This window comes from Labrus mixtus, chromosome 12 (genome assembly GCF_963584025.1).
Source record: "Labrus mixtus chromosome 12, fLabMix1.1, whole genome shotgun sequence".
In the NCBI taxonomy this organism is placed as follows: domain Eukaryota; kingdom Metazoa; phylum Chordata; class Actinopteri; order Labriformes; family Labridae; genus Labrus; species Labrus mixtus.
Window position 1 is genome coordinate 1,344,296 of NC_083623.1, and position 27,336 is coordinate 1,371,631.

At 44.1% G+C, this 27,336-nt stretch overlaps 1 protein-coding gene across 1 annotated transcript in view; it reads right to left on the minus strand.

The window, feature by feature from the left end:
* LOC132985373 (adhesion G-protein coupled receptor G6-like) overlaps positions 1-27,336 on the minus strand; it is a 72,147-nt gene that overhangs the window by 37,448 nt on the left and 7,363 nt on the right. Inside the window, exons 2-9 of the mRNA XM_061052724.1 lie at positions 21,298-21,702; positions 16,160-16,299; positions 15,420-15,699; positions 14,934-15,107; positions 13,742-13,789; positions 6,847-6,912; positions 1,617-1,685; positions 477-605 (exon numbers count right to left, since the gene is read on the minus strand). Coding sequence (XP_060908707.1) covers positions 477-605; positions 1,617-1,685; positions 6,847-6,912; positions 13,742-13,789; positions 14,934-15,107; positions 15,420-15,699; positions 16,160-16,299; positions 21,298-21,702 — 1,311 coding nt within the window. The remainder of the gene's footprint in view (positions 1-476; positions 606-1,616; positions 1,686-6,846; positions 6,913-13,741; positions 13,790-14,933; positions 15,108-15,419; positions 15,700-16,159; positions 16,300-21,297; positions 21,703-27,336) is intronic.

The window sequence follows — 27,336 nt, forward strand, 5'->3', positions numbered from 1 at the left end:
ATAAACAGGCCAGACTACGCCATACTTACATTACCCACACGGCCACATCCACATTTAAAGGGAAAGATTGAGAGTAGCAATGATTGTTTTAACAGGAACTTTTGAAAAAAGAGTTTTAGGTATTGCATGACCTGCGACTTTCTAAAAAATGCAAATACGTGGACTTAACATCATCTTAGACAAATGTTTGGTCAACTATATTGAGGCAGCCCAACCAAGCACTAATGGGATGTCATATATCCTGTCATAAATCTTTCAGAGGAGTGGGTAATATATTCTCCAAAGGACTTAAAAATCTGTAGGCCTATAGTAACCCTATTGTTCATGTTCCTTAGACATTTTTTGAAGGCTTCCCCACCCTGAATATGTTAAAAAAAATGTGGGATAACATTCAATTATTACTTTTTTTAATGTGCATGGTTAGTCTCAAGATGCTCTTGGCAAACCACAAAGCAGCAAAGCAGATGAAGCCTTACCAGAGGAGGAAGAGAAGGAGCTGGCTGTGCTGCTGCTGCTGCTGGTGGCGGTGGTGGGACTCATGGTTGGGGTTAGTGGCATGCTAGTGGTAGGGATGGTGGATGAAGATGGAGTGATGGGAGGAAGAACTGGAGATGACAAATTATAGGATATAGCAGAACGAAAAAGGGAGCAAACATGGTAAATAAAATGGTTTGAATGCTGCTCAGTGAAAATCCAGTACATCCACACCGTCCTGAAACACTTAGAAACTGTTTACACTCTCATGGATAAGACGACTGTGGGGAAAGCAAAAGGTTGCGTCCATAGGTGTTTTCAGACCAAACAGTTCTGGGGATCACCATGGGGACTTTTTTCTGTCTGCATTTGCACCACAATGCCCATTGGAGAGTACCTACTCTCAATCAGTAGCTTGAAAGGTTCCCGTAAACGGGGTTCAAGGAACTCAGATAGTTTATAGTTCCATCGGTGTGGAATCAATAAAAAAGGGGGACGGCTTTCAACAGTTCTAAGAACTATGGAAAAGTTCCTGCGGTCCAAAAACACCAAATGTCATTTGAGGTACATGTTTAATATTCAACTGTGAACTGTTGGAGGAAAAGAAAGAAATCCTTATTACCCTAATTAAAAGAACAAACGCTGAGTTTAATAAAATCCCGGGAACATTCATTTGCCATTACAACTCCTCAGAAGGACAAGAACGACCGAAAGGTTAATGAACTAATGAAAAGTTTGGGGAGCTCATTTTCTAATGCACTGGAAGATAATATTTAACCAGTCTTATTCCTCCTGAGAGGAACTCGTTCATATCCATCAGTTCATCAGAGCAGAATTAGCTGAGTCCTCCGCGAGTAGATAATGAATAATAGAGTGAACAAATCAATTATAGAGTGTTTGAATCTTCAGAGGTGCATGAAATAAAATAGCTCCAAGCTATTTTTCATGGATCCTTGAAAGGTCAAACATTGAATAACTTCATGGCATTAGTATTTACTTCCATCAAAGATTATGTTTTTTTGCTAATGAACTGTAAATGACTTCCTCGAGAAGAGGTCTGCCTAACGACACGATGAAAAAGAAAGACAAGGGAGTCAAAAGGATGCATGAAAAGGAGTACGAGCGAGATGAGGGTTGCTTACCGTCGCTGTTGGCATTAGTAGCATGGATGGTGTTAGTGGAGTCAGTGGATGAAGTGGCGGGAGAGGAAGCTGGCGGTAGTGACAAGTGGTTTGGGATGAAGGGGAGGGAGGGAGAGAGAAAAGATGCAGAGGATGATGAATGGTTGTGAAGCTGCATTGTTTTCCAGTCGGCCTACCTCCTCATTAACAAAGAATGCAGGACTTGGGGATCCAAACAAAATAATCAAAAACATTTTTAGCCAAATAAAAATGCCAATGGAAGGGAAGACGATCAACAACAAATAGGAAAATGAACTCTTACATCAGAGGCGGCAAACATTCATACAACGACTTTACATGGGGGCCATTTCTGAGGGCAATGCTGGTCGGAGAGTATCCCTCAAAGCACAACCATAGGACAACATTTATGATGACACTGACTGTGAGAGAAGAGCTGTAATCCATAACCAATAGAGAACAAACCATATGATGTATTTTTGTAGTCCAACCCGGAAGTAGCATCGCCATGGGGTCTAACGAGAATCCTCCTCTGGGATGTTTTCATTGGATTTTGGATCATTGCAGAAAATAATCTCTGTGTTACACACGTTTCTGAAGCGTAGGCGTTTTGTTCAGCAGGATAATCTTCACAGATGAACGCCATTTTTATGATGTTTGAAGCGTTAATGCGGCCGACAGAAGTAAAAAGCTAACGTTATGCTACAAGCTAACTACACCACGGTTGGATGATTGTGACGTCACTAGCGTTACGCTTCAGACGATCTCCGATAAACTAATCCACGTAGCTTAATAAATAGTTTACTAACATAATATTCACCTTAACCTAAAGATTAAACCTACAGGAGACATCTCCGACTAGTGAGAGAGTTCCCGCCCTCTGTGTCCGGCGTGATGACGTTTAATGTCCCCGACGACCGCTGTAGTCACATTTAGCCGCTTGTTAGCAACCGCCTTTTTAAAGACGAGTAAAAACTTCAAACTTCACAAGTGGAGGTATTACCTAACGTAGTTTATGTGGTCTAACAAAACACCAACATCTCTTCAGCTTGTGTTAACCACAGACCTTATTTCAGGAGTCTAACCACAAACCATTTTCCATTTACATAATTGTTAATGGACGAGTTAGTGGGCGAAATGTCTCTCCACTCATAAACCATTTGAGGGTCGCTGTCACAAATAAACAAAAGGGGTTTGGGGCCGATACGATCTGCTCTTTTTCTGGAGAAGAACTCAGGATTTGTTGGATTTTTTTGCATGTTGGACGACAATAAATATTTTTTTGCTCCATGACTGTCTTAGGTATAGATATGGCTGCCAAGGAAACGACTGATAATGATACGACTGAGATGATAAATGACTTGTTGAAGTACAAGCCAGAAGCAGAAGAATATGACGGGATGTTGTTTTCCCAAAGGTATGGATATACCGTTATTTAAAAATTCAATCAGAACCATCTCTCCTATGATTTGGTGGTTTTGTTTGATTACTTAACCACTCTCTTTGAAGAGGCGATCGCTTGTTCCTGAATATTTCCACCTCGATGGAGGCTTTGTTTGCTGAGGCACACCTTCACCTCAGGGACTCATTTCTCCTGGTGACCCAAAGGTGAAAAAAACAACAACCAGGCAATTAAAAAAAAAACCAGGACACGGACTTCCCCCGCAGCTCCAGGGACTCTGGACGTGACCGATCTGGTTTAAGGACTCAACATTTAATCCTTTGAGTGCTCTCTTCATGGCTTGTTGACCTGCCCGGGGCTGCCGTAGTCATTTATATTCTGGAACATAAACTGGAGCGTAATTGGCTCGACTCCTTTTCTCTCACAGCAGCATCCCCGGAGAAACTGACCTTTAGAAAAATGTCCCTCTGTGGCCTCCGTAGTACAGGATAGTGTGAGAACTGACATTTTGGGAGCGGGGCAAGGTCACGTTGTCTGCTGGTCCCCCGGCTACTGTTCCGACAAACTGCAACAAGTTCGATCCAAATCACATGACCTCCTGGAGCCATGGAGATTGGCTACAGTCAGATTTTCTTTAGGTTAGGATTTGTGCAGCTGAACGACACTCTGGAGGGGTTTCTTCACATATCTTCCTCTCACGGTCATTTGAGGGAAATATCATAAACAGAGCGTACCAGAGGGGATTTTTTTGACACTTTGTTTGGTGAGCGAGAGTATTCTGAGGGTATGTGCTTATTCAATAACAACCTTTCTAGGGGTCAAGTCAGAACACTGCCTTTCAACATCTGGTTTTCTTTCAATAACTTCGACAAACTTGATTGAGATTCTCGTCCTTGTTTGACTTTCTCCCTCAAGCCAACTACATTACCTTACCGAGCCCAGAATCATAAATCAAACGGGCCGCCGGACACAAACTCTCTGGACTCTTGCTCTGGGTAAAAAACAAAAGAGCTCCAATAAACCTACCTTTTTTTGCATTTCTGTGCCATGTTTTAAGAACATTTTCAATAGACTCGTAAAAATCGGAATGAAGACTTTTTTGGAAGTGTTTGTGTACTCTCTCTGCAACGGTTTACCAGCACCAACTGGAGAGCGGCCCAACATTCATGTGGTGTTGGAATAATTGGAAAAATTAGTTTCCAACTTCTAATGGTCGCTGTGGATAGAAATCCTGTTAAACATGACTCGACACTTGGATACAAATAACACTCGGTTTATGATTAATCCAGTCAATAAAACCTCCAGAGATAGTGAGAGATGTGTCATCTTCACTGAATCTTCTGCTTCATTATCAAAGGATAACTTAAGGCTGGCCTCACACTAGATGATTTTAAAATCTTTACTGATTTAATAACATGGGAGACAACAGACATGAGGGCAGTTTCAAACGATTTTTAACATCATAATCCACCGAACGCACACACGAGTTGATTCAACCAGACCACCTACAATTCTACAATTGACTTTTCTCCAAAGCGACGTACATCAGAGAGTAAGAACAACACAAGCAAGGATCTAGAAAAAAGGGAACAATGTCAGTAAGAGCAAACGATCAGCTTTGAGTCTGATTGGACACACAGGTGCTGACAGGAAGTGACCAGAGGCAAAGCACAACATTGAGGGCAGTTCTTGAGAGCTCTAATCAGTATAGAAACCATCTTATAAGTCGTCGTTATCAAACAAAAACCATCGTCATTACCATCATCATCATCAATAATATGGAGACCATCATCATTAAGTTAGTAGGTATTCATGAAAGAGCTGGGTCTTTAGCTTTTTCTTAAAGGTGCAGAGGGACTCTGCAGATCACATGGAGTTTGGAAGTTTGGACCTGCTGTTTGTAGTAACACTTGAGGAATTATTTGAATCAATAATTTGATCCGACAAGCCTTGAATCGGACCACACCCTGAAGAGGTTAATATTGTTCTCCGTATCCAAAACCGCATACTTTCAAACTATTTGTTAAAAGTATGACTTCAAATTATGCACGTACTGAATTCATAGTAAACTATTTTGCATATGCAAGAAATCCCCAGCTGTTCAATAGATTGGCAATCATTTTTATTGGGACTTCCTTATCAAGGCCATATAAGGATCAAATACTGACATCAAAAAACACTGCCCTGTGAAGCTGAACAAGCAGTAAATGGAGCAGCCAAGGTGGAGAGTGGAATCCAAACTGGGTTGATCCAAGGTACCTGGGCTAGTGGATCCAGTCTTTGAGAGTGATTTAACAATAACATTTGACAGCTGTATGTGACCGTGTAGTAACAGAAGATTATTTGAATAATAGCTTATTCAAAATGTGTGTTACATTCAACAAGGCCTCGATGTTCATGAAACACTAGTGCAGCTGTATCATGGAAGACAAATAGGTCTCGCTGTGTAAGCGATTCTCTGAACTCAAGTTTTTGGAATAAATAACACGCTCAAGAAACGTTTGACAGTATGCAGTACAGATGGCAGATGGATGGTAAGAGGAGAAACTGTCAGATAAAGAGTTTCTGCCAATCCACGATTCCCAGTCGGTGTTAATTCGCAGATCAAAAGATGTCTAGACATCTTGTTGGATTTATTTGATCAGTAACAGTTTAATAGCGTGGTTCAAACATCAAACAAGCTGGATTTTGCTCAAAGGAGCCAGAGTGCTACATCACCTCTGCTTCACCAGAAACTAGGCTCTTATACATTAAAAGTGGAGATCCATTTCCAGTCATTAGAAAGTGCTCATACTGTGCTCATCTATTTTCTTATAGCAGAAACCATTATAAACACAAACTGATCAGTAAAGTTTAGCCACTAGTGTCCACTAGAGTCTGTCTCCTGCAGTGAGTCAGTCCCCATAGAGCTCTATGTTAAAATGTCTAACTTTACAGCTGCAGTTCCTCCAGTGTCCACTAGAGTCTGTCTCCTGCAGTGAGTCAGTCCTCATAGAGCTCTATGTTAAAATGTCTAACTTTACAGCTGCAGTTCCTCCAGTGTCCACTAGAGTCTGTCTCCTGCAGTGAGTCAGTCCTCATAGAGCCCCATGTTAAAATGTCTAACTTTACAGCTGCAGTTCCTCCAGTGTCCACTAGAGTCTGTCTCCTGCAGTGAGTCAGTCCTCATAGAGCTCCATGTTAAAATGTCTAACTTTACAGCTGCAGTTCCTCCAGTGTCCACTAGAGTCTATCTCCTGCAGTGAGTCAGTCCTCATAGAGCTCTATGTTAAAATAAACATGTTTACATCCTGGTATAAAAACAGTTTGGGTCTCTACAGCTCATTTCTCTCTTCAACTGTACGGGCTGAATGTTTATACAACTCACCTGTTTACATTATATTAAGTCTTGAAGGGGAGTAATTTCAGGATAAATCTGCAGAGGGCGATAAACAGCTTGTTCTGCAAAATCACACCATAATTCCCTGATATGAAACCAAGAATTTCACTCTATGAGCAAAACCTGCAGTCAGTTCCGATATCCTGTTTTCTGTCACTCCTCATCAGACTTTTGAACAGGTTTGATTGGATCAGGATGGATTAATTGATCAGAGTTAAAAGGTAGAAAGTGTTTGTTCTGGATCATGTAAACCGCCCCAGAGCTGAAACTCAACACACATCTGTTACAACACCATTTAATAAACCATCAAACATAAAGATGTACACTGTGTTAGGATAAGCTAATGCCTCTTTATCTGCCAATCAAATCTAAGCTGCATCTGAAAAATGAAAGTTATCTCCACAACCAGGTAGAGACGGTGTTTATCATGCAGGTGTGTTGGTTTGTCCTACCTGGGCAGCCCAGTCCCGGGGAGTCACAGCTGGTAGTGAGGGGTGTGTCGCTGGGTGGGGAGACACCTTTGGGGGAGGGGAGGAAAGATTAAAACAAAAATGTTAATGAATTAAAAATGATGGTTAAACGGAGGGAAATGTGAGTGAGAAGGTTTTTGTATTTGTTTAAATTCACTGATATGAATCTAATGCAGGTGTTCAGGGATCCTAAATGGACTGGTTTCTGGTGCACACTAGATAGTTGTCCATGAACACCTGAAACTGGATTTTTTTAACATCTTCTTGCCCATGTCCTCTTTGAGTTTCCGTACAATTAAAAATAAGTTCAGTGGGTAATGAAGTTGCACACTTTTACAAATGGAAATAAATATTGTGGTCAGGTGATTAGATTTATATAATGTTGGGACACTTTGTTAAAACCAGTTCATTCATTCTGGGTCAATCAGGGCCTGCAGGGGCTGGAAAGTATCCCAGCATGCATTGGATAAAAGTTGGGTCCATCCTCTTTTCAGTGTAGGAATATAAAAAAAACTATTTGTTGAAATGTTTTCTGGAGGAACATTTTGTATGCAGGAAAAACTTTCTCACACTTTGTATTTTCTCAATCAATAACACTCTGTGGGTTGTGGTGGGACCCAAGACTGGCTTCTTGCTGGGATCAGATTCCTGATGTTTTTATTTCAGGGACAGTCTGTCTGACCGACTGTGCGCCTACAGCGGCCAAAAAATCGAGCGCTCCTCGAACTTCTCTGTCCATTTAAAAATGTAATCGTGCGCCCGGTCTCCGGCCCACACAAACTGAATATTCACAGGCCTTCAGAGAGAGAGTGGGAGAACAGGCAGGGCAGTGAAAGCAGATACTTTGTTCATGCACACACACACACACACACACACACACACACACTGTAACAGAAGGAATGTGTTTGAGAGAATGTCAGCAAATCATCGCTGAGTGAAAAAGCAGGAATTCAGTAATCGTGGACGGCGTGCGGATCAAAAGAGGCGAGAAGAGCTGAGGATTCTGCCCCGTCATAATCCAACCCCCCACCATCTCTTGTCCTTTGTCCTTCTTTCTTTCTACCTCTCTTCTCAGCCTCTCTCTCCTCACCAACTTGTTGCGTCACCTTCTGACACCCTTACCTCTCTCTCCTCGGCGTCTGGCATGCATTAAGTGTTACTGTAAGAAACCGGTGACGTAACTGAGAGACCATGTGTGGGACTCTAAACGTTGGTATTTCACCTCGACGGGCATGTTTTATTGCAGGGAATAAAAAAAATCCACATGCCAAGCAAGCTCCCAAAAACTTCAGCTTTTTACCTAATAAACTATGATCCTCGCCCGACCATGAAACAAAACAAAACATCGCATTTGCACAAATATCATTGTCACAACAACTTGTGCGTTAGGAAACTACCAAAGACTGTGAATACTACTGGACGAAGCCTGAGTAATGTCACCATAACGACAGGCTAAGAACTGGAGCTGAGGCGGGTTACACCAGCTAACTTACTCTGGCTAAAGCTACAAGGCACCTAGAATGCTGCATGCTAACTAAGCCTGTCCAAGGGGGGGACACCAGCGCCCCCTGCAGGAACAGACGGGTTGCAGCTCCTAATGGTGAAGGAGGTGAAACGCGTTGTTCCCTAACAATACAGTTACCTTTATGTTTTAAATCTTTACATGGCAGTGTCTTCTTCATCCTCTCCTCTCTTCCTCTCCTTCTATCCTTCCTTCCTTCACTCCCTTCTCTCTCTGTCCCTTCCTACCACCGCTATCAACCCCTCTACAGCATGCCACAGAGCCCTCTGACAGGACAAAGTGTGGACCAGCATGGAGGCGGATACAGAGCACCATCTCTAATAACGAGCTTTAATTAATCTAATCGTTCAGCAGCAGGTGGCAGCGTACGATTCACTGTAATTACTGTCACAGTGTGGGTATTATCTGCAGGAGAGCATGCACACGGTTCCATCTTTTAACCGCCCAAAAATGTTACATTTACAGTTAATACAAGAGGAAGTGTCAGAGCACAAAATGAAGTTTGGGCATCACAATAAAAACCTTCTAATCCGGGCAGCATGTGTTGGTGTGTCTCTATCAGTGTGTGGACACGCTGACAGCAGGCGGAGGATTATAACAGTGAGAGGCAGCTTGGCCCACACTCCGTGTTCATGAAGCTTCACAGAAAGTTACATTCTGCAGCTTTCTTATTAACTAAGTTTGGCTGTTTTGGCTTTTTTGAACAAATACGCACTTCATGAAGCTTTTCCATCCGCTGTTCCTGAAAACACTCAGCGCCTGTTTAGGAAAATATTTTGTTCTAACACCCGATTTAAACATACCAAATGGCCAGTTTCTGCTCTGTCGGACGGTGTGCGTCCGGCCCCACTGGAGAACTACAAGATCACAGGAGAACTACAAGATCACAGGAGAACTACAAGATCACAAGAGAACTACAAGATCACAGGAGAACTACAAGATCACAGGAGAACTACAAGATCACAGGAGAACTACAAGATCACGAGAGAACTACAAGATCACGAGAGAACTACAAGATCACAGGAGAACTACAAGATCACGAGAGAACTACAAGATCACAGGAGAACTACAAGATCACAAGAGAACTACAAGATCACAAGAGAACTACAAGATCACAGGAGAACTACAAGATCACAGGAGAACTACAAGATCACAGGAGAACTACAAGATCACGAGAGAACTACAAGATCACAGGAGAACTACAAGATCACGAGAGAACTACAAGATCACAGGAGAACTACAAGATCACAGGAGAACTACAAGATCACGAGAGAACTACAAGATCACAGGAGAACTACAAGATCACGAGAGAACTACAAGATCACAGGAGAACTACAAGATCACAAGAGAACTACAAGATCACGAGAGAACTACAAGATCACATGAGAAATACAAGATCACAAGAGAACTACAAGATCACAAGAGATCTACAAGATCACAGGAGAACTACAAGATCACAGGAGAGAACTACAAGATCACAGGAGAACTACAAGATCACAAGAGAACTACAAGATCACAGGAGAACTACAACATCAGAGGAGAACTACAAGATCACAAGAGAACTACAAGATCTCAGGAGAACTAAAAGATCACAAGAGAACTAAAAGATCACAGGAGAACTACAAGATCACAGGAGAACTACAAGATCACAAGAGAACAACAAGATCAGAGGAGAACTACAAGATCACAAGAGAACTACAAGATCACAGGAGAACTACAAGATCACAAGAGAACTACAAGAGCACAAGAAAACTACAAGATCACAGGAGAACTACAAGATCACAAGAAAACTACAAGATCACAGGAGAACTACAAGATCACAGGAGAACTACAAGATCACAAGAGAACTACAAGATCACAGGAGAGAACTACAAGATCACAGGAGAACTACAAGATCACATGAGAACTACAAGATCACAAGAGAACTACAAGATCACAGGAGAGAACTACAAGATCACAAGAGAACTACAAGATCACAGGAGAACTACAAGATCAGAGGACAACTACAAGATCACAGGAGAACTACAAGATCACAAGAGAACTAAAAGATCACAGGAGAACTACAAGATCACAAGAGAACTACAAGATCACAGGAGAACTACAAGATCACAGAAGAACTACAAGATCACAGGAGAACTACCAGATCACAAGAGAACTAAAAGATCACAAGAAAACTACAAGATCACAGGAGAGAACTACAAGATCACAGGAGAGAACTACAAGATCACAAGAGATTCTACAAGATCACAGGAGAACTACAAGATCACAAGAGAACTACAAGATCACAGGAGAACTACAAGATCACAAGAGAACTACAAGATCACAGGAGAACTACAAGATCACAAGAGAACTACAAGATCACAGGAGAACTCTTGTAGTTCACAGGAGAACTACAAGATCACAGGAGAACTCTTGTAGTTCACAGGAGAACTACAAGATCACAGGAGAACTACAAGATCACAAGAGAACTACAAGATCACAGAAGAACTCTTGTAGTTCACAGGAGAACTACAAGATCACAGGAGAACTACAAGATCACAAGAGAACTACAAGATCACAGAAGAACTACAAGATCACAGGAGAACTACAAGATCAAAGGGAATACAAGATCACAGGAGAACTACAAGATCACATGAGAACTACAAGATCACAGGAGAGAACTACAAGATCACAAGAGAACTACAAGATCACAGAAGAACTACAAGATCACAGGAGAACTACAAGATCAAAGGGAATACAAGATCACAGGAGAACTACAAGATCACAGGAGAACTACAAGATCACAGGAGAACTACAAGATCACAGGAGAACTCTACCGCTGAACTAGCCAGATTTTATCTTAAAAACAGGCGCCGCCTGCATAAAAGGAACGCTGTCTGTGGATGCAGCCCCTCACAGAGACAGACCGTCAGGCACCATCACACACCGGGTGAGTGCTTCATGTTTCCGCTCTGGCGTCCATAAGAGATGAAAGACGACGTTACGTGTGCACATGTTAAGAAGTTAAACACAGTTTTAATGAAGCCTGGACACACACACGGCGCTCTGCAGGCGCTCGGCGACAGCGCTCGCTCTCTCTCTCTCTCTCTCTGCTCCATCAGCAGCAGCCTCATTACCGACCGCAGAGGAACATAAAACCGGCCTCCGATGGCTCCCTCGTAAAGACAAAACAACATTCTGGAGGTAAACAAGACGACTCTGCGGGGAGAGAAAAACAAAGTGTGAAATGTTCTTGGACGCTCCGAGGAAACATTCGGTGCAGAGCTTCAATTTCCTCTGATGGACGGAAAATGTATTCATAAAATTCATGAAGGATGTGAACGGTTCATTCATTTGTTTAGACCGATTTAACCTTTCGACCTCTCCGTCAGAAATAGGATGGCTACGACCTACGCTGGTTGTTTTGCTTATCGGGTCGTCACTTTTGGGAAATCGTTCAATCTTTAAATCCTGCAGTGAATAAAAAGTCTCCAGAACACTTTTTGAAGGTCTCGTCTCGGAATCTAAAGCATTTTTACTCGGTCTTGTCTCGGTCTCAGACTGGGCGGACTCCGGATTTCAAATCAACAGCGGTATTTTTCAATGTATAACCAAAATCCAAGGAAATACCTTTAAATACAATAAGATTAATTGCTATGTATGACAACAATTACCTTTTAACAACAAAAAATATACTGACTTGCAATGAATCACCATATGTCATGGTATTTTAGCAAATAAATGAATTATTTACCTCTTTTAAACTATTTACTCTTCATATTTCCCTTCTTTAAACTCTTTTAAATAAAGATTTTAATATATTGCATTTTAAAACATGAAAATGAATTAAATTATAACTACTATTACACTTAACTAGTGCATTTTAACAACCAAAATCAGTTAAACCACATTTTAATTGTACCTTAAAACCTTTAAAGTGGCTAATTACACTAAAATGTTTTAATGTCAACAAAACAGGTGAAGTGCTCCTTTAAGGTTTCACAACACTGTCTGAATGATACATTAGCTTAGCGATTAGCATTAGCTAGCTTCTAGCATACAGTTGCACATCATATTACTAACCAGACTAATACTGTAGATTAGCCATTAGCGTTAGCATCCCGCGCTAGCATTAGCGATCTTTTTTAAACATATAAACCAATGACATAAAGTGCATAAAGTACAGTGGTAACATAGGAAAACCATCCTGTAAATCTGTTTGTTTTTTTAGTAAAAGTATCTGAACTTAAATAGCTTATATGTCTCTTTTTAAAAGAACGAATAACATCGACTCTCTCCATTTTTAATCTTCAAACACGTTTTTTTTAAACACTTAAGCAGTCTGATGTGTCTGTTAATGCAGATCCAATTTGTCAGCTTCTGTTTTTTAAATGAATCCTCTGTGTGTTCCCTGCTGCTGTAATGACCCAGTTTCCCCGTTAGGGATCAATTAAGTTCTGCTCATCTTTATTTATCACTGATTATAAAAAACATCAGAGCAGCTGTGAATGCCTGAGGAGCCACATTTGAGTCAACAGTGAAAACAGTTTATTAGAACATGGAGTCGACGTTTATGAGAGGAACTATCACCTGACGTCCGAACACTGAGATTATTAAACGAGCAGTCTGTAACTCTGACCCCTAGTGTTTAAAATGTGTACTGCAGTCTAAATTCTAAACATCATAGAGATCTGTCCCCCCCCCCCCTCCTCTCTAGAGTCCATGCTCACACAGGTCACCATGTGGTGGACTCTGAAGCTTCAGTGTTTATCCAGCTCTGCATGGGTCTGTAAACCTTTCTGTGTTCTAACCTCTCTCCATTTTTCAAAAAGCATCTCCAATATTGATCCTAGTTTGAGCACGTTTCTGCTCGTGGAGCTTATTAGAAACATGCAGAGGCTTTTTAGGTCGGGTACAATCACTTCTATCTGAACCACTTCTCTTGCCCGCTTCCATCGCTGCAACACCTGTTGACCTGATAACTACTCTCATATCTGGAAAACTGAGGGGCGTCCAAAACGGGCCGTGTAAAACTCTATCAATTTTTGCTTTTTGAGTACTACGAGTGACCATCTGAACCGGAGAACAACCAGTCTGAAGACGTCGAGTAGCTTCCAAAGTGAGATTTGAAATACCTAAGTCCGAGTTAGCCGGACGAGCTGATACCAAGAGAACATGAGAAGTGTTGTTTCCAGGAAAATGTTCCTGTGGGCAGAAATGCAGCGAAAAAATCTCCATTTTGTAAACAAATAGATCTGCACATTCTCATTCATGCATGGTAGCTCTGTTAGGACGGGTACACACACACACACACACACACACACACACACACACACACACACACACGGTCATTAGCAGGGTGTTAGCAGCACTCACCACTAGTTGGCGCAGCAGTAGTTAAGTGAATGCAATGAGGGTAGCAGACTGTGAAGAGAAGCACAGACATCGGTCATTAAAAAGCATCGATTAAGTTTAGAGGCGTTCATCGATGAGTCGGTTATTTACGAGCTGTAAAGGAGGAGGATGGTTAATTAGTCAACAACAACAACAAAACAAGGTCAAAGGTCATTTATAGTTAATTAAAATCAGGCAGATCATAAACCATCAGTCATCGAGGCAGTCATGGGTTTAACACGGGGGGGGGGAGGACGTGCACAAAGGAAAGGGGGTTTGAAGGTTCAGGAATTAGACAGATCCCAGAGAAATTGATGAAAGTGTGTGAGTGTGTGTGTGTGTGTGTGTGTATGTGTGTGTGTGTGCAGGAGTTAGGAAACTTTGTACAGAATCCTGCAATCCTTGAAAACCACCATAGATCTCCAAGGCATACAAGCATGCTCACACGCACACACACGCACACACACACACACACACACACACACACACACACACACACACACACACACACACAAAGGTTAAAGCGTTGGCAGGAATTTCCCTCAAACCTCTGTGGCTAACCTCCTGTGGGTACACACTCATTTACAGCTTGTATATGAGGTACAGCAGTACTCTGTGGACACTACTCTGTGGACACACACACACACACACACACACACACACACACACACACACAGTTGTAACACTGTTCTTCATGGTTATGACTCACATACGGTGAGAAAATGGTCGATTATGTAAACGCGGTTTAAGTTTTTTGAAGTGTGTAAAGAGCTTGCAGCCATTTGTATGTGTGTGTGTGTGTGTGTGTGTGTGTGTGTGTGTGTGTGTGTGTGTGTGTGTGTGTTTTTAGCCAATAATGGGTTTCTAGGGCAGAGCAGTATCAGAGAGTTGATTGGTCGGCAGCCAAACTTCTTGCTGGAGTCTATTAACTCGCCGGCCGTGGTTTAAATCTGAGCTGACGTCTGCTTCTAATTTTCTCCCCGATAACAAAAACACAGAAACATTATGCAGCATGCAGCACGCCGTGTTCGACCTTTACATCATGACCTCCAGCGTGACTCTTCAGAACGATCTCTGTACACGGGGCGCTTGAACTAACCGCTGGACCACCGGCACCCTGAGATCAAAACGTTTCATGAAGATGTTCCACCTCTGAGGGCGTGTCAGTACTCACTGCAGCTGAGCGAGGTGTCTGTCTGGGCGAGGGTGGACGGGATGGTCCAGTGGCTGTTGTCCCAGTCGACCACATTTCCCACGATGTCGCAGGTCAGCGCGTTCAGCTGCTGCACCGACATGGCGTGATCCCACAGCCGGAGGTTATAGATGTTCCCACTGAAGCTGTGCTGACCTGCGATCAAAACAAGACAGTTAGAACCATCGAACTCTGTGCAGACTCCTCGACTCATCCCGTGGCGTGCTGGCGGGAAACGGCGCTCTGTTAAAAATAAACGGCGCTCACACGTCCTCGGCGTAGGCGGGCGAGCATCCTCCGTTTGACGCTCAGAGTGAAGGAAAAAAACGATCTCAAATATAAACCGTGCAGTAAAGAGTAACGGAGCAGGGTCGGTCATGCAGTGGCCGTTTTTTAAAAGACTGTTGTCATAGAAACAGGATGGGCGTGACTGGCTGGAATAAACGACATGTGGAGGCGGGGTCTTACCTCCTAAGCGAAAGTTTCCCCCGCCCGGCACGCTGTGTCCGCTGGAGCTGGAGCACGTTTTGGCCCAGTAGTTCCCGTTGTAGTAGACTCCCACCCGGCCGTTCGACGACGTCCAGAGCACGCAGAAGGCCTTCCTGGAGAAGGTGAACTCGGCGGCGGGCAGGATGGAGTCGATGGGACAGACCACTCCGTCCACTATCATCTGCACGCCGCTCTGATCGGCGCCCAGACTCAGGGCCACGTTGCTGCTGCTGTCGGTGTAGGTGAAGATCCACTCCTTCTGCTCGGGAAGCCAGAGAGGTCAAGAGGTCATGAGGTCAAGAGGTACAGAGGTCAAGAGTTCATGAGGTACAAAGGTCATGAGGTACAGAGGTCATGAGGTACAGAGGTCAAGAGCAGAGGTCAAGAGGTCAAGAGGCACAGAGGTCATGAGGTACAGAGGTCAAGAGGTACAGACGTCAAGAGGTCATGAGGTACAGACGTCAAGAGGTCATGAGGTACAGAGGTCATGAGGTACAGAGGTCATGAGGTACAGAGGTCATGAGGTACAGAGGTACAGAGGTCATGAGGTACAGAGTTCATGAGGAACAGAGGTCATGCGGTACAGAGGTCAAGAGGTCATGAGGTACAGAGTTCATGAGGTCAAGAGGTCATGAGGTACAGAGGCTGTGCTTTAATAACAAGCAGCTCCCCCCCCCCCCCCCCTTTGTGTCGCCCCTTTGTCCTGGTATCAGGTGTACCTGCTTCTGTGCGCTGCGTTCCAGCTCGAAACACAGCGTCAGGTGACTGAGCGCCGGTATGGAGACAGACTCGGTGACCTCGGTGACTTGGCCGTTACCTCCGCTTATGGTGACCTTCTGGTTCCTCAGAGCAACGGCGACTAGAGGGGAGAGGTGGAAAACGAGAGGGAAGGAGGAGAGGACGGAGGAGAGGAGGGAATGATGGTAGGAAGGAGGAGAGGAAGGTAGGAAGGAGGAGAGGAAGGTAGGAAGGAGGAGACGATGGTAGGAAGGAGGAGAGGACGGTAGGAAGGAGGAGAGGATGGTAGGAAGGAGGAGAGGATGGTAGGATGGGGGAGAGGATGGTAGGATGGAGGAGAGGATGGTAGGATGGGGGAGAGGATGGTAGGAAGGAGGAGAGGGAAGAAGAGGAGGAGAGGATGGTAGGATGGAGGAGAGGATGGTAGGATGGAGGAGAGGACGGTAGGATGGGGAGACGATGGTAGGATGGAGGAGAGGAAAGTAGGATGGAGGAGAGGATGGTAGGATGGAGGAGAGGATGGTAGGAAGGAGGAGAGGACGGTAGGATGGAGGAGAGGGAAGAAGAGGAGGAGAGTATGGTAGGATGGAGGAGAGGGAAGAAGAGGAGGAGAGGATGGTAGGATGGAGGAGAGGGAAGAAGAGGAGGAGAGGATGGTAGGATGGAGGAGAGGACGGTAGGATGGAGGAGAGGGAAGAAGAGGAGGAGAGTATGGTAGGATGGAGGAGAGGGAAGAAGAGGAGGAGAGTATGGTAGGATGGAGGAGAGGGAAGAAGAGGAGGAGAGGATGGTAGGATGGAGGAGAGGGAAGAAGAGGAGGAGAGGATGGTAGGATGGAGGAGAGGATGGTAGGATGGAGGAGAGGACGGTAGTAAGGAGGAGAGGATGGTAGGATGGGGGAGAGGATGGTGGAGAGGAGGGAATGATGGTAGGAAGGAGTAGAGGATGGTAGCATGGAGGAGAGGGAAGAAGAGGAGGAGAGGATGGTAGGAAGGAGGAGACAGAAGAGGAGGAGAGGTTAGTAGGATGGAGGAGAGGATGGTAGGATGGAGGAGAGGATGGTAGGATGGAGGAGAGGACGGTAGGCAGGAGGAGAGGAAGGTAGGATGGAGGAGAAGGAAGAAGAGGAGGAGAGGATGGTAGGATGGAGGAGAGGAAGGTAGGAAGGAGGAGAGGATGGTAGGAAGGAGGAGAGGAAGGTAGGAAGGAGGAGAGGAAGGTAGGATGGAGGAGAGCGGAGGAGGAAAAGTAAGTAAAGAGAGCGATGACGACAGATAAGAAAGGTAGGAAAGGAAACAAGGAGAAAATAAGAAGAGTTCAAATTCATCTTACAGACAAAGAAAAACTTCATCCATGTTTTTTATTTTACCAAACAGAAGAGCGTCAAATCTGATTTTAACCACAACTGGCAGAAAGTCAAACCAACACACACACATACACACACACACACAAACTACTTCTGTGTGACCTCATCACCTCGATGCTAAAAGTCTTCTTACTAACAGATATGCCTATGCTAACGCTGCATCAGACTGTACATTCAAGATTCAAGATTTTTATTTGTCACATGCTCATACAGATGTGCAGTGAAATGTAAAGACTGTTCTACAAGACCATGTAATAAACACTCAAATTACTAATACACATAAATACAGTAAAATAGAATATAATGTAAAAAATAAAAAAGAATTATTTGAATGTACAAAATATAAAATATAGAATAATGTAAACAGTGTAAAGTGTCCAGGGTGTCAAAGTGCAGATTGTAATGTGTGGTGTGTGTGCATCATGTAGTCACAGTTCTGTTTTGTTTTTAACTGAGGAGAGTGGAGTTAACAGTCCGGACAGCCTGAGGAAAGAAGCTCTTCCTGAGACTTTCTGTGTTCGCCTTGATGTGTCGAAGGCGCCTGCCACAGGGTAGCCACGTAAACAGTCCGTTACCTGGGTGGTGGGGATCACTCATGATCCTGTTTGCCCTGGCTGTGCTCCTCCTTGTGAAGATGTCCTGGAGGGTGGGGAGTGTTGTACCCATGGTACGCTCTGCTGACTTCAGCAGGGCTCCTCGGTCACGTACAGTGCTGTTCCCGTACCACTGGGTGATGTTTCCAGTCAGCACACTCTCCACCGCTCCGGAATAAAAAGTCTTCAGGACCTTCAGAGAGACTTTGAATTTCCTCAGCTGTCTGAGGTGATAGAGGCGCTGCCTCGCCCTCTTCACCTGACTGTCTATGTGGGTGGTCCATGTTAAATCCTCAGAGATGTGCACCCCCAGGTACTTGAAGCTGCACACCCTGTCCACCAGCGTCCCATCAATTCTCAGTGGGGTGTAATCCCTCTGCTGTCCTCTCCTGAAGTCCACAATCAGCTCCTTGGTTTTGCTGACGTTCAGGAGCAGGTTGTTGTCCTGGCACCACTGTGACAGGTTTCCAACCTCCCCCGTATACGTCTGCTCATCATTGTTGCTGATGCGACCAACAACCACCGTGTCATCTGCAAATTTCACGATGATGTTGGAGCTGCTTGTGGCCACACAGTCATGTGCGTACAGGGTGAAGAGCAGGGGGCTGAGGACACAGCCCTGTGGTGCTCCGGTGTTGAGGGTGCAGGGGCTGGAGGTGTGTCTGCCCACTCTGACCACCTGGGATCTGTTCGTCAGGAAGTCCAGGATCCAAGCACACAGGGAGGTGTTAAGTCCGAGGTTGATCAGCTTGGAATGGAGGTGGGCGGGGACTATGGTGTTGAAAGCTGAACTAAAATCAATGAACAGCATTCTCACATAGTCCCCCTTCCTTCTGTCCAGATTGGTGAGGGTGGTGTGTAGTACCTGGGAGACAGCATCATCTGTGGATCTGTTCAGTCTGTATGCGAACTGAAGTGGATCCAGAGACTCGGGGAGCAAGGAGCAGATTTGCATCTTGATGAGTCTCTCAAAGCACTTCATCACTTCTGAGGTGAGTGCTACTGGGCGATAGTCATTAAGGCAAGCTGGAGAGGCATTCTTCGGTACAGGGACAATAATGGCTTTTTTCAGGCATGTGGGGACCACAGACTGACTCAGGGAGAGGTTGAAGATGGTGGTAAACACTGAAGCTAACAGGTCGGCACAGGACTTCAGCACTCTGCCAGAAATACCATCTGGCCCGGCAGCCTTCCTGGTGTTTACCTTTCTCAGTGTCCTCCTCACGGCGTGCTCTGACACAGTGAGCGGGTGCGAGTCTGCCGCTCCGGTCTCGGAGATCCTGCTGGCTGCATCAATTGGCATGCTAACATTAGCGGTGCTAGCGTTGTTGTATGAAGCGGTCCGTTCGTTCACAGCGGTGCGGATAGATTTATCCACCCATGGCTTCTGGTTCGGGAAAACCCTCAGATCATCCATCTTGTTATCCAGGGACTGGACATTGGCAAGAAGGATGCTTGGCAGGGGTGGGCGGTGGGCCTGAGTTCTTGGCCTGTTTCGGACACCACCTCGTCTTCCGCCGTGCTTTTTCCTCCCCCGGCCATTGTTCCCGTCCTGTGTTGTGTTACGCAGGAGTTCGACCGGCAACCACTGATCATCGTTGGAAACTGTGTTTGTGACCAGTCTCCTTATGTCCAAAAGTGTATTTCGGTCCTAAGTTATCTTTGCTGAAAGAGCTGATGTAAAAAAGTTCACAAAAACAACATAAATAAAGAAAAAAACACACAGCCTCAGTGGAGCAACCCGGACGGCGTCTGGACACGGCCACATCTAGTAAGTTGATGGTCCTGGTGAAGGGGCGTGTCCAGACTTTTTTAACGGGGGTGGCCCACCTGGGGCACTGACTTAAGCAGGGGAGGTCTGACCTTTGTGTTTTTAGTTTTTTAACCCTTTCTATCCCAATAAATACAGAGAATTTCAAGTTTAGACAGTGACAGGGACGGCGCCATTTTTTTAAACGTTCTGTTTTCAGGCACACAAAACATTGTTGACGCCAAAGGTGGCCTTAATAATTTATGAGTAAGAATCAGAGGAGAGAGAAGAAGCTGTTATCTCAACGTTATTCATGTCCAGCGCTCACAAATGCTGAATGATGGAGCTTAATGATGCTAAACGATGCTACATGATGCTAAATGGTGCTACATGATGCTACATGATGCTAAATGGTGCTACATGATGCTAAATGGTGCTACATGACGCTAAATTGTGCTAAATGATGATACACAATGCTACATAATGCCAAATGGTGCTGAATGATAGAGCAAAATGTTGCTACAAGATGCTAAATTGTGCTAAATGATGATACACAATGCTACATAATGCCAAATGGTGCTGAATGATGGAGCTAAATGTTGCTACATGATGCTATATTGTGCTATACTGTGCTAAATGACGCTAAATGGTGCTAAATGATGATACACAATGCTACATAATGCTAATTGGTGCTGAATGATGGAGCTAAATGATGCTACATGATGCTATATTGTGCTATATTGTGCTAAATGACGCTACATGGTGCTAAATGATGATACACAATGCTATATAATGCTAATTGGTGCTGAATGATGGAGCTAAATGATGCTACATGATGCTATATTGTGCTAAATGATGCTACATGGTGCTAAATGATGGCTTCTTGGTGTTTGGTAGTGCTATAATCACAGATAAACTATCACCTTGCACTAAACTTCTGCAGCCAAAAATACACAACCGTGGTCGTAACTGAATACGACAGCAAAAATCAGCCACTGCTATGACACATTAGCTTTCAGATGAGCCAACACGGGGCGTCCACAGATGAGTTCTTTGCCATGATTGGATCACAGAATTATTAAAGCTGACCATTCAGTAATCAGGGATCTTTACAAGATTTTTCTGTTCAAATAATACCATTTCTGTCGAGCTCTACTTTTTACATGCATGTTGAGTTCTGGTTTTTCAGGCAAAACTTTCAGGTTTATCAGAGTTTAATACCATTAAATCTCAGGTCCATGATCCTGGATCATGACATCACAGAGTCAGTATTCAGGCGGGTTAATAAGACCATCAAATGAAACCTCAACCTGCTCTTAGCTCATCAATTGTCCTGTTAGCATTGGGTTAGCCTTCAGTTGTTAGTCTACCTTTGCAGAGCAGGATCCTGGAGTCTGACCCTGAACCTACCGTGTCTGAAGCTAACACTGAACCCCCTCTTCTGCACGCTGAAGTCGGAGGTGAACGACAGCTCCATCACGTTCCCCGTCGAGTTCAGCGTCAGCCCGTTGGCCGTCGGTCCGCAGAACCGGACGTCCACGTTTCCGGTGTTCACCACCACGCGGTCGTAGATGCAGCCCGGCGCCTCCTCCAGGTCAAAGTCGAGGAAGGAGAGCTGGATGATGAAGCCGGCGGGGGCCTGCAGGGTCCACTTACAGGCCTGAGAATTGGGGTATTTCAGGGGGTAGCAGGGCGACGTGAACTCCCCATGGGCGTCCGTCAGAACCACGTTACAGCTCGCGGAGCTGCAGCCCAGCGCTGAGGGTGACGGCAGGAGGGTCAATTTATAAACCTCCACAAAAAACTGTTCAGGTTCTCAGAAGACAGGACGCCAGTGGACAAGGACACGAGAAGGGGATAGGACCCATGAAAGGAGACAAAGGAGGCAAACACCTACGTACAACGAAGAGGAATCAGGAGACTTCAGGTGAATCCATCTAGACTACCTCAAGGACAAAGAGGACGAGGACCGTGAGGATTCAGGAGACAAGGGTTTAGTTTAAAGGGACAAGACAAGAGGACACACCGGGGAAGAGTTAAGAGGTTGCACTCCAGGAAGAACAAAGACCAAAGTCGTGCAGTTAGCTAAAGGTCCAGCAGCCCAGAGAGCGACCAATCACTAACAGAGAGCGGGTTGATGGTTAAGAGACAGAAGAGACTAAAAAAACAAGACTTCAACGAGTCAGCATTGATCCAAATTCGACCCAACGCCCCAGTCCTTACTCGACAAACTGCAGGTGGTAAAAATACACCAACAAGAAACCAGGCACATGCAGCATAACCTCGCTCGCTTAATGAATAAAAAGTCATCTTAAAAAGAGGTACACTAAGGAACTTGCCACTGGCGAGAGCTCACATTCAATCAATCAATCAAACTTTAACAAATGTGTCCCAAAGTGCTTTTACATCAACATAAATCAAACAGCAACAACATGACTCCCCTCCCCCACCCCCTATCCCACAATCCAAAAACTAAGGTAAAAATAACTAGATAAGAAGAGGTACTGAGGAAACACTACAATTTATTCTACATGAGGAAACACAGGAGGTTCAAAATGAGATTCAGTTAAAAGCTCGACTAAAAAGGTAGGTCTTGAGTTTGCTTTTAAAAATGTTTACGTTGTGTTCTGCACTCAGGTCTCCTGGTAAACTGTTCCACAGACGAGGGCCATTGTAGTAAAAAGATGCCTCACCATAGGTTTCACTTCCATAAGACCTGAGGGCTGTGGTGGGCTCATAAGTTAAAAGCAAATCGGATAACTAGGGGGGGCGCAAGGCCATTAACAGCTTTAAAAAACAATAAGATAATCTTTAAAATCTATTCTAAAACAAACGGGTAGCCAATGCAGAGACTCTAAAATCGCTGTAATGTGTCATGTCTAACTGTTGTTTGAGTTTCTTAATTTGAGCTTTTCCATAGAACTCTGGAGTGCCATCAAACATAAGACGGAAAGATTTTAGATGAACGTGCACTAAAAAAAAAAAAAAACACAAAACGTATCGAGGAGGTACAGAGTGTTCTGAGTAACCGGGAGAGCTGGAGCACTCTGTACCTCAGGCTGCATGGATGGAGTCATAGTGTCACTTTAAAGAGGAGTAAACCTTGGACTAATCTTTGATATTTTGGAGGGTCTAAAGCAGAGCTCGACATTATAACTCTCTATTTCGGGATCAAGTTATAGCTTTAATCAAATGACTTTTCACCCCAAATCTTGCAGCCATTAAAGGGGACATATTCTGAAAAATCCACTTTTAGTGTTTTTGAACATTTATCTGTGTAACCTGAGAGTCTACTGACCCACAACATGTGAAATAAACCATCCAGTCCTTTGTTTGTGGTCTGCATAAGTCTTACAACACAGAGAAAAATGCTCTGTTTCAAATGTGCTCTCCTTGTGATGTCACAGTGGGATTCTGGTAAAAAAAAAATCACCTCCCCTCCCCTGGTATCTCCACCCATGGACTCCTCTCCCAGCCTAGAGGAAAACCTTTTTACAGGTCGGCCATTTTTATTCTCTCTACAGAGGAGTGATGTCTACGGGGAAATTACATTTAAAGAGACACACACACCAAAACGGAGCGTTCTGAGAGAGCTGGTTTATACAGGGTCACAAACCTCCTCTGGTGCTTGATTCATGTTATATTTTGACCAAAGCACAGCACAGATGTTTCAGTTAGACCACAGGGGGACTGTTTGAAAAGGTGGAGGAGGGGACTGTTTGAAAAGGTGGAGGAGGGGACTGTTTGAAAAGGTGGAGGAGGGGACTGTTTGAAAAGGTGGAGAAGGGGACTGTTTGAAAAGGTGGAGGAGGGGACTGTTTGAAAAGGTGGAGGAGAGGACTGTTTGAAAAGGTGGAGGAGGGGACTGTTAGAAAAGGTGGAGGAGGGGACTGTTTGAAAAGGTGGAGGAGGGGACTGTTAGAAAAGGTGGAGGAGAGGACTGTTTGAAAAGGTGGAGGAGGGGACTGTTTGAAAAGGTGGAGGAGAGGACTGTTAGAAAAGGTGGAGGAGGAGACTTAGAAAAGGTGGAGGAGGAGACTGTTAGAAAAGGTGGAGGAGGGGACTGTTAGAAAAGGTGGAGGAGGGGGATCATATGTCCTCTTTAATGTCGACTCACTGCTGCCGGCTGAAGCAATCTACGGCAGCGATTTATAAAAACGTTTGACTTCAAACAGGGACTTCTTGTTGTCTGCAGATACGAGCGGTTGGATAAGAAAAGAGACGTGCAGATTATTGTGAACTCAGCAAACAAACTTCAAACTCAACGGGCTGCTGTTCAGAGAGAGAGAGAGAGAGACTGCATGCAGCTAACCGGGTTGGATTGATTTCTGGTTTTTCACTCGACACATACAACGTCTCACATTAGAGAAATAATCAGAGACGAGCTGAAATGGAAAGTGGAAAGAATGGTCGGGTTCTCTCACTCGGGGTAACAATGGCCCCCGTTGATCTCGGCCCTCGTCGCAGCCAAAACCACAGCCAACGCACAGGAAACATCACAAAACACCAGAACATGTGTGTGAGCGTGTTTTTAACCCTTAACTCTCCGTGCAGAGCGGACGGTTTTCCACAGTCAGAGCTTCACTGCAGGGACTCGTGGGAATATTTACAGTGTCACAGAGAGTCGTTCTCGTGCACTTTCCTCCACTTTGCATGCCTCCAAAAGATCAGCTGCTGCTTCTTTACTTTCTGTGATCGTGCAAGTTTGACAATCTAACCGTGTTTTTACTTCTTAGAGATATTCTCAAACTTCTAAAAAAAAGCTGCCTCAGACATCATAAAGAGACTATGGAAGCGCATTTCTGCCATTTAAAAAAATTTGAAAAGAGATAATAAAGTCGAAATCATGAGATAATAAATTCACACTGACAATTGAGGATTAAATATTCTTATTATTCTACACGTTCTTCTACTTTGTGGGGCCTACATTACCCACAATGCATCGCGATCCCAGCCGTTCATCCTCTCATTCAAAGCTTGAAGTTTTTCCAGATCAGACTTCTAAAGTTGTTTCATGACTAAACCTCTGACCCTCCATCTCTGCCACAGAAATAGAGATGAAGTAGAAGATGAAATAATAACGCTCATAACGTAGTGATGTCATCAATTTAACACACGATGTGATGAAGAAGGCGTTTATCTTTCTGTTGCACAAACAATGAAGTGTCCGTCTTCTCTGGTTTCTTTTGAAGTCAGATTGAAACATCGATTATAAAGTGACCTCCTGCTGCAGCCTCTGCCAGGACGTCTGTTTGCTTTGGGTTCATGTCTGAAAGTCAGACCTGATCCTGGATCAGCATGAAGACTGTAAACTAAACATCCAGATCTGTATCTACCTTCCTCACACCTCCTGCTGCTGAGGAGGAGACTCACACACTGCTCCTCATTGCGGAGGCAGAACACCTCATCATCCTGCATCTGTGCTGCATTACTGCTGCACTGCCCCCCCCCCCCCCCTCGCCCCCCCATCAGCCTCTGAGCAGCACTGTGTGTCTAACATTATACTGTCAAAGCAAATCAGAGCTCTGCAATGCAAATCCTCTCAGACCTTCAAACTGTGTCATCTCTGTTCCTCGTTCAGATGTGACAGCTAAGATCTGCAGAGATGTGACGCAGAACAAACTCTGAACGCTAAAATCAATCATTGAGAGATCAATCTCGTGTACAGTCCTGTCTCTGGATGTGTTCACCGCATATTGGGTTTTTGGGTTTGGTTTGAAACTTGCATTAAAAAGTATGAAAGCATATTTTTCAACTGTTTGATTTAAGCCAGTATGTCCTCCTTCTAACTTTAGATTCTGCTCCTGAATGCTCTGGATTTGTTTGGACCAGAGAAGGTAGGCGCTTTTAAGACACGCCCCCACACGGCCGTTTTGGACGCCCCTCGGTTTGTCAGATATGAGAGCAGTTATCAGGTCAACAGGTGTTGCAGCGATGGAAGCGGGCAAGAGAAGTGGTTCAGATAGAAGTGATTGTACCCGACCTAAAAAGCCTCTGCATGTTTCTAATAAGCTCCACGAGCAGAAACGTGCTCAAACTAGGATCAATATTGGAGATGCTTTTGAAAAATGGAGAGAGGTTAGAACACAGAAAGGTTTACAGACCCATGCAGAGCTGGATAAACACTGAAGCTTCAGAGTCCACCACATGGTGACCTGTGTGAGCATCGACTCTAGAGAGGAGGGGGGGGGGGACAGATCTCTATGATGTTTAGAATTTAGACTGCAGTACATATTTAAAACACTAGGGGTCAGAGTTACTTACTGCTCCTTTAAAGTTAGATTGATTTAGAGTCTTCCTCTTTTCTCTCTGATCTGTTTTAATAACTGTGATGACATTTCAGCTCAGAGCTGCTGATAACACCTGACAGGTGTGTGTGTGTGTGTGTGTGTGTGTGTGTCTGTGTGTGTATCTGTGTGTGTGTGTGTGTGTGTCTGTGTGTCTGTGTCTGTGTGTCTGTGTGTCTGTGTGTGTGTGTGTGTGTGTGTGTGTGTGTGTGTGTGTGTGTGTGAGCGAGAGAGAGAGAGAGAGAGCGAGAGAGAGCGAGAGAGAGAGGAAGTAAGCTGATGTAAATGTGACAGTTTTGAATAATCAAATATCAGAGTTCAGAGCTGAGATGAAAGTGTAACAGAATCCGTACAAAGTAAGGAAAGAAACAGTTTGAAAAAGAAATGAGAGGAGAGTTGATGACAAATCATGAAATAAAAAAAGAAAAGAAATGAAAAAGGAAAAAGCAGAAGTAGTGATTGGTAACACTAAAGATATGCCTAATAAATTTAACTTTTATTACACCTAAACTCCTAAAGAGTAACGAGACGGAGAGAAGGTAGTAAAATAAAGCACTTTAAAATGAACAGGAGGAAGAGGAGGAGGAATAAAATACAAGGCAAGAGAAGGGAGGATAAATGTTTGAAAGGAAACTTGAACGGATGGAAAGAAAGAGAAATTAAAAAATATGGAAAAAGAGGAAAAGAGGAGGAGAGGATGGAGTGAGACACGTCAGCAAAGACGAAGGATTAAAGAGAAAAATTAGGAGAAATAATTCACACAACACACTGTAATTTCTTAACAAAAGCTTAAAAAGATTCCTCTAATTCATTAAACTGTGCGGAATTTATACAAAACTAAATTATACAAAAACCATGGCGATGTTTCGGTGAAACCTCACTACGAAACTTTAAAGAAAAATAAATTATTTCAGATTTAATTTACCTTAAAGGAGAGCGAGTCCATCACAATGCTGCATGTTTTCTTCATTGTAAAAATACACTGAAAACGTTTCAGTAGAGCTTCCTCACGAAACTTCCGTACGAAACTTCCGTACAAAACTTCCGTACAAAACTTTCCCAACAAAACTTCCTGAACAACCATAACGGTACCAAAATTCCTAACGACACCCAATAAATGTTCTGTAAGAAACTTCTGTACTAATCATCCGAACAAACTTTT